Below are 8,098 nucleotides of genomic sequence, written 5' to 3'. Positions count from 1 at the left end.
GAATACATAATAAAAAGTGTAGTATCAAGTCTTATTAAAAATGAAAAGGTTAAAAGTTCTTGTGAACATTTCTTTTAAAACATTTTAAGCAGAACAGTTAAAATGTGTAAAAAATTATTATACCAGTTCATAATCATATAAATACCACATAAGACTAAGAAGAACAATCCCTGAGTTGCCTAATCACAGTTGATACAACTTCCTCAATTTTACAATGATTTCCTGATGTGTGTGAGCACTCATAGTAAAAAAGAATTAAGTACATTTGTGGTCTTCAAAAATGTAAACACAATGTATTTAAACATTTCTATAATGTATTTTAAGAATACACTGCTCTTATTTCTTGATTGAATTCTGCTCCCATTGAAAAAATGCTGTGATTATATAAAAAAAAAAAAAAAAATCCAACTGTGTCTGTGTTCACAGTTTAGTGGAAAATAAATGTTTACATTTGGAGTATCAGCTTTGGTCACCACTGCAGTTTGACTGCAAAGCATTGTGGGATACGTGATCTCTAAACAAAGGCTATCCTTCAGAATCTTCCCATCCTATCGATTAGTGGCAGGAGGGAGAAGGAATGTCTGGACACCGAGTCCTTTTAGTGTGACCACATCAGGCATGGATGCTAAGAGCTGGCGGACAGAAGCATAGCTGTCCAGCACCACAGAGTCTAGGAGAAGCGGGCAGGACCTGCGTGCTTTGCTCAAAGTGACACCGTTAGGATACTGGACCATCAGACCCCGAAGTGCGTTCTTCAGCTTCATCAGGTCAGTGCTTGGTTCTGAGAATGGATGGATGAATAGATAGATAATAAAATATTGTTACTTCAAACGCAGCACATAATGCAGGACTACAGTAAGCTATAACATATATAATAACACTGGCAATTTTCAAATAATATTGGTTATACTTGGATCTGAACTATATTACAAAATAATAATAATAATGAAGTGGTGACTAGTTCATATTATTAGTAATCAAATGACATTTACAAGATTCCCCTACTAAAACAAGCAGGTTGGCTGGACAACTTTGATTTAATCTGGTTGTAGCTTGATTAAACAGGTCAAGCTGGTCTTTAGCTGTTTGGTTTCCAGCCTCAGAGTAGTTGAAATCCATCTAAAGCAAGCCTGCTAAACCAGCTATGACTAGGCTGGAAAAACCTGCCAACTATAGCTTAAGATGTACTCTAAAGAACTTCTAAAGAAGAACTTTGTAAAATATAACGTTAGCTTTAATAGTACATGGTGCCAAACAAACATGGTAGTAAAACGGCATTGTGTTACTGCCAATTGGTTTGATCCGTGAACTGTTCACTGTAAAACTGTGCTGTAATTGTCTATGGCTAAAACTATGAAGGGCTGACATGTACTCACGAGTATCGGATGATGGTGGAGCTCCTCTCGCGAGCACTGCACTGTACAGCTTCGCTGATCCTCCGCTTCCATTCTGTGTCATCTTTCACGAGCCTGAAGTGGCTAATTTTCTTGATTGTTACAGCGAATTCTGTTAATGTTAAGTTTTAAAAGTCGCCTGTTTTATAATGCATTCGTAGTAATCGAACTTATCAAATATAAACGCACTCTTCTACTTTGCATGAAGTTGTTTACTACATCTGGCATTTAAACCCAATCGAAACTAACCTATACTCGACTCGTTTAATCTGAATCTTTTGTTGAATCGACTCTTTCGAACTTCAGAGAACCGTTTGGTTCAACTATTCAACATGTAGCTACTATAGGGTTTGAATTACATTTATCAGCGGATTTACGAGTTTGTTGCCATCACCACATACGAAAAGCACAACGTACAAGAAGTTTCATCCGATATATGATAAATTGTAGGCCTATTCTTTACTGCCAAACAGAATTTTAGCATATCGTTCCTTTATTTTACACCCGTCATAAAAGTGTATACATAAGCCAGCAGTTTAAAAACCTGCATTTGTAAGGTCTTAATGTTTTTGTTGTCTAATATGTAACCTGTACGATTCAGTCTGTTTCGCGGTTCGATCGATTCATTAAAAAGAACCGATCGCAAAGAATGATTCGCGAGCCAAACTTTTCGCTTTCGTTTTCGCCTTCGCCTTCGTTTTCGAGGAAGAAGTCCTATAATTTTTTTAGACAGTCCTTTAATTTTTTTCAGACAGCACCTTTTATTTTTTCGACACGGAACCGTACATCACATAAGCCGTTATGAATCTAACACAAGACTAGAAATCTTGATTTCCTGTGTTCATTTAGCCTACCTATGATGAAAGAAAAGCAGTTTACGTCAACAGTTCTCTCACGAGGTTAAACAAGCTTCCTTTTTCGACAGTTTTGCTTGGGATATGGGACTTCCAGCCATTCACAGATAAAATAGGAATTTACACATTGCATATGGAATGGAAGTTGGAATATGGAAATTATTGGTTGCATATTTAATAGCCTATTGAACTAGATTATTTTCACATACCATGTACACTACTTCAGGAAATACCAAAGTACCGTCAAACATAAAATACACCAAATGTGTAGCCTAAATAAGTTGCCTTAAGTTCATTTCACCATAACTGAATTCTTGTGCTTCACCTTTTTAGTTTTTTTTTTTTTTTTTTTTTTTTTTTTAAGACAAATGTAAAGTAGTCAATTTATTAACCACAGCCATTCAGTCTTGCCATGTGTCTTTTTCATCAGTAAACTTGTAGGGAACCATTGTGGATTTTTGAGGAATTTCCTCAGGGAAAAGGAATTTAAATGGGAAGAGGATGTGTGTTCCTTCCTTTGTCAGTAGCTGCAATGCTTAAACCTTCTGCTTTGATTGTTCATCGATTATATAGCCTAGTAGTTCCAGGTTTTTATGCTTAACATCGGCTATTGGGGTGTATGCATTCATCATATCAGTATCAACAACACAACTGAAAGGGTTAACTGCAAGTCCAACTCTTCCAATGTCTCCACCCTCTTCGCTTTTGCTTTATAAAGCTCACCAGTCTTTGCTGCTTTTGTGTTTGTCTTGGAATGAATCTGTCATCATGTGGACGACTCTGATGAAGTTAGACCTGACCTCTGTTTGCCTGGCTCTGTTTCTGGGCTTGATCTTTATGGTTCTGTTTGAGATCTTTAGGATTAATTCACACAGAGGTCAAATTCCTCCTGGTCCCAGACCGCTGCCTTTTGTGGGAGTGTTACCACAGTTGATAAAGAAGCCCATGGAGTTCATAAGATCTGTGAGTCTTTACTGATTTGCTTTGTAAGGGCTTAATATTTAACTCTTACATATTTTGAAATAAGATGTTTAATTTGGAACACACATTTTCAGAAGGTGGTATCTCCCTTGTGTTCACAACAGTTTATCAGTTTAATTGCTTTGTTATTCTCAGGTGTCACAATATGGAGAGATCTCTACTATCTATATCGGAAGGAAGCCAACAATAATCCTAAATACAATCCAGGTCACTAAGGAAGCATTGGTTCAGGAAGCTTTTTCTGGAAGACCATCTTTGCCTCTCATTGAATGGATAACTAATGGACTTGGTCAGTAGGTTGACACGTTATTTAGATACTTTGAAATGTCGACTACATAATATTTCATTCTAAAACTCTATTTTTCCTTCAATAGTTTCAATATTTGTTAAATATTGTTCATGGAAGCATACATGCGAGTAAAGCTACTTTACTTTGAAGATTGCATGTGCACTTCTCCAAACCAAATTACCCACCCTTTAAAAATGTGTAGATTATGAATTTAATACTTGATCAGGTTTTCTTCTCTTTTTCATAGGTATTATTATGGTCACATTTGGTCACTCCTGGAGACAGCAGAGACGCTTTGCTCTGCACACACTCAGGAATTTTGGCCTGGGGAAGAAATCAGTAGAAGATCGTGTGTTAGAGGAAAGCCGTTATCTGATTGCTGAAATGCTTAAAGCAGAAGGTATGAAATATTTATGCTCTATTTGAACTCATTCCACAGTGTTGGGATGAAAACAAGCTCATCTGTGCTTTCAAAGGTCAAACAGCATCCAAGGACTGTTTCCTAAACATTTGTGACAACAATGATGTTGATTTTCACATATATATTTAGCATTTACATTTCTATTTATGTTAGACTCCATATAAAAGCACAGATCTTTTTTTTCTCCCATAGCCTACTAATGCATGTTTTTTAGGCAAGCCTATGGACCCACAGCATGACATACAGAATGCGGTTTCTAACATTATCTGTTCAATCGTGTTTGGAGATCGCTTCGACTACGATAACAAACGCTTCTCATATCTTCTGAAAATCTTGAATGAAAACTTCATGCTTGCAGGGTCAGCTGCAGGTCAGGTATGATCAAATTTTTCATGTTTGGTAGAAAATTATTTTGATTTATTTGTTACTGGCCACAGCCACCCTGTGTGAAAATAATTAATATCTGTGTGTTAAATTATGTGTCTGCATATTGCATGACGTAAGTCGCTTTGGATAAAAGCGTCTGCTAAATGAATAAATGTAAATGTAATAATACATTTGCATGAAGTTGGGCACAGTTTAGTTATACCTTTAGTTGGATTTTGTATTATTGTTGTTTATTATTATTATCATTATTATGTAATTTTACTTCAGTCATTCAAAAAACTTTTGAATCTTATAAGTTTTCCTACCATAGATTTTCAACTTAGTCCCCTTCATCAAGCATTTCCCTGGACCACACCAAAAGGTCATGAAGAACGCCACTGAGTTATTGGGTTTTATCCGGAATGAAGTAAGAGAACACAAGGAAACTCTGGATCCAGACAGCCCTCGGGACTTCATTGATGCCTACCTGCTGGAGATCGAGAAAGTAAGATCACTATTAATGAGAGAAAGGCTCTCATATGCATGCATGTAGAAACTAGCTGTAGATTCAGTAAACTGATGGATTTGTTTCATCTGGAGCAGCAAACATCAAATGAGGGCTCCACGTTTCATGAGGAGAACATGGTTATGTCAACAGCTGACCTGTTTCTGGCTGGAACCGACACCACAACCACCACCATCAGATGGGGTCTCCTCTTCTTGATTCAAAACCCAGATGTACAAGGTGATAAAGCTAAAGATAAGAACAATACAGTCTTGTTCTAGTAGATGCATTTCTTGAAATCTGATCTTTTAAAGTAGTGCAGTCGCATTAAGTGTAAAATTTGTGGGTCTAGTATTTGGTGTAAATTTTTAATAGTCAAAGTGTTCTGCATGACCAACTCAATTAAACTCACAGAGAAAATCTGCATGGAGAAATCTGCAGCATTTAATGGATTTCACAGGCAAAACTTCGCCAGAACAATTATAAATGTGACTGCATCTTATAATGGAAGTAGTTCAGGAATGTATGAAGAACTGCTCACACAGAAACTATAACTAGCTTTGTGTTGGTCATTGCAGCGAATTCGCGTAACCAACTTTAATAGCCAGCAAGTTCTGCATCTGAAACTTTTTTGCCTTTCTGCCGAGATGTCTGTTAAATATCATGAGATCTGGAAAGCATCTGCTGAGTACAAACATCTGACAGATGTCTGTCTGATCGAAAATGTCCTCTTCACATATTAAAGCTGAGCAAACACTCAAAAAAAAAAGAAAAAAAAATGTCTTGAAGATGTAAATGCAGACTTTAAATAGATGTCTCAATGATGTACGTCTGCTGTTAGGGGACTGGATTTTGCCCACCAAACACCTTAACACTATTTTATTCTGAGTTCAAATGTCGCTATTTAATACTTCCCTTTTTTGCACAACACAGAGCGATGTCATGAGGAGATTGTTCGGGTGCTGGGTTACGACCGCTTGCCCAGCATGGATGACCGTGACAAACTACCGTACACATACGCCACTGTTCACGAAATTCAGCGCTGTGCCAACATTGTACCTCTTGGGGTGTTTCATGAAACGACTCAGCACACAAAACTACGAGGATACGACATTCCCAAGGTAATGAATGGAGCATGGATGAATGACTGAAGTTACTTAAGTCATTTTTCACTGTAAAACTTAACATAAAGACTGGCTTTCCATTAGCAATATATTTGTAAAGAACTGTCCATACTGAGTCAGATGTTTTTGATTAATCGTTTGATCCAGACAGTCTGAATCACTCATTCACTAACAACATGAGACTTTGAGGCTTTTCATAAGCCTACAGTACACTTTCCAAACACTCTTGTAAATATTTTACTATGTAAGAAGTGATTCCAGTATGAAACATTGAAAAAGATAGAGGGTTAATATGGGTTTAAAGTTATATTTGTGAAAAGTTTTATTCAACTTTGTTGAACTTTCCTCATACAGGGAACTATGATCATGACAAACTTAGAGGCAATTTTCAGTGATAAGAAGCACTGGAAGCATCCGGACGCCTTTAACCCGGAGAATTTCTTGGATGAGAATGGGAACTTCTTCAAACCAGAGTCTTTCATCGCCTTCTCATTGGGTGAGTCAACTGTTTGTCAAATTAATAAACCGATTTAACCATGAGGAAGATTTACTGTAATGATTTGTGTGTTTGTTATCAGGTCCGAGGGTCTGTCTCGGGGAGACTCTGGCGAGGACCGAGCTCTTCTTGTACATCACGTCTCTCCTACAGCGGATTCAATTCTCCTGGCCACCAGAGGCACAGTCCATAGACATGGATGGGGTCATGGGTCTCGTCCGCTATCCTCAGAACTTCAGCATCATCTGCCGCAGCAGAGATACCAAAGCGTGACCATCAGTAACCCCAAAAACAACATACAGACATCATTAGGCCATCATACTTACTGAAGAACAAAGCTGCTGAGACACACAAGAGCATCTTGGCTCATCTAAATCATTGTGTACTGTATATCTGTTATTCAGTTTTCAGGTAATTTTGATTAAAGGAACAAAACTATTTTATTTTCAGTTGATACATATTCTAATTACTTTATTATGAATTTTATTTTATTGTATAGTAAATGCATACATATATTATTTCTATACTGAAGTGTTTATACTTCAGTTGAAAAACAATGGTTAATCGAACAGTTCTCATTTAGAGAATAAAGGTTTTTAAATCTGCTGGAAATATCTTTTCATTTTTTTCCCACCAGTATCAGTGAACATTCAGATGTAAATTTACAGTCAGACTCTGCACAAGAGCAGATTATACAGTAGTTATTATGTCCATGTGGTTAAAGTCGTAAAGCTGGTTGAGTTACGGGATCATGTTACTCAAATAGACATGTTGTGACGTGCTGCATGGTCATCTTCCACAGGCTGAGCACATGCTATGGGTAATCTTGTTAAATCTTTAGCCTAATATAAAAATGTTTATTTATCGTAATCATACTGCCCTACTTAATAAACAGAGAAAGGTACGCAATAACTATTTAGAAGTATTTAAGACAATTGTCCCTTGTAAAGGGTGAACTGTTCATATTTCTCTCCTGATTCAGGCGAGATTACTTTTTCATTATAAAGAAAGCAATATTGTGTATAGAGGACTACTTTGTTTAGCCTGAAGCAACATTAAAAACATCTTAATGATAAATGTATTTATTATAAACACGGAGCTTTTCACTTGACAAGATGTCTTTTATTATGTTTTCATCATTGTACAACTGTAATGACTTTGTACGACTGTAACGACTGGGTGAAGGAGGGGCAGGAAGCAAGTGCGAGGTTAATGATATTTAATGATAATAATGAGACCCACACTCGTCTGACGTGTTGAACATGTTCCTGGAGAGATGAAGAAAAAACCTGTATGTCATCCAGGTAAACATATATAAACTGATCTACCATGTCTCTCAACATGTCATTAACGAGTGCTTGGAAAACCACTTGCGAGTTGGAGAGCCCGAACGGCATCACCAAATATTCAAAGTGCCCTCTAGGGGTTTTGAAGGTGGTTTTCCATTCATCCCCCTTCCTGATGCGGACCAAATGATAAGCGTTACGTAAATCCAATTTTGTGAATATGGATGCTCCCTGTAACCTCTCGAAGACTGAAGACATCAACGGTAACGGATAGGTGTTCTTTATATGTATATATTTTTATGATGTTGTTCAGCTCTCGGTAGTCCATACAAGGTCACAGAGAACCATTCTTCTTACCCACAAAAAAAGAATCCCGCCACCG

General features: G+C 37.2%; 1 protein-coding gene across 2 annotated transcripts; it reads left to right on the top strand.

Moving 5' to 3' along the window:
- Positions 1-670: 670 nt before the first annotated feature.
- LOC113041616 (cytochrome P450 2J5-like) lies at positions 671-7,033 on the top strand. 2 transcript variants are annotated; one of them, XM_026200247.1, is made up of 10 exons: positions 671-767; positions 3,109-3,211; positions 3,365-3,518; positions 3,766-3,918; positions 4,154-4,314; positions 4,637-4,810; positions 4,909-5,050; positions 5,744-5,931; positions 6,289-6,430; positions 6,513-7,033. In XM_026200247.1, the coding sequence occupies exons 2-10, from the start codon at positions 3,194-3,196 to the stop codon at positions 6,701-6,703; spliced, it is 1,323 nt and encodes a 440-aa protein (XP_026056032.1). In that variant the 5' UTR covers positions 671-767; positions 3,109-3,193; the 3' UTR covers positions 6,704-7,033. The 2 variants fall into 2 exon arrangements, with proteins under 2 accessions (XP_026056032.1, XP_026056031.1); XM_026200246.1 differs by lacking the exon at positions 671-767 and having other exon boundaries at positions 2,958-3,211.
- The last annotated feature ends 1,065 nt before the right edge of the window (positions 7,034-8,098 follow it).

The sequence above is a fragment of the Carassius auratus genome, chromosome 23 (assembly GCF_003368295.1).
Source record: "Carassius auratus strain Wakin chromosome 23, ASM336829v1, whole genome shotgun sequence".
In the NCBI taxonomy this organism is placed as follows: Eukaryota; Metazoa; Chordata; class Actinopteri; order Cypriniformes; family Cyprinidae; genus Carassius; species Carassius auratus.
This window is presented reverse-complemented; position numbering and strand designations above follow the sequence as displayed.

What these genes read in the sequence shown, in the direction of transcription:
- LOC113041616 (XM_026200246.1), top strand. Translation starts at nt 3,017, where the DNA reads ATGTGGACGACTCTGATGAAGTTAGACCTGACCTCTGTTTGCCTGGCT. An exon ending in CAGGGTCAGCTGCAGGTCAG is followed by an intron (nt 4,315 to 4,636) that starts GTATGATCAAAT and finishes TTCCTACCATAG; the next exon opens with ATTTTCAACTTAGTCCCCTT. An exon ending in ACCTGCTGGAGATCGAGAAA is followed by an intron (nt 4,811 to 4,908) that starts GTAAGATCACTA and finishes CATCTGGAGCAG; the next exon opens with CAAACATCAAATGAGGGCTC.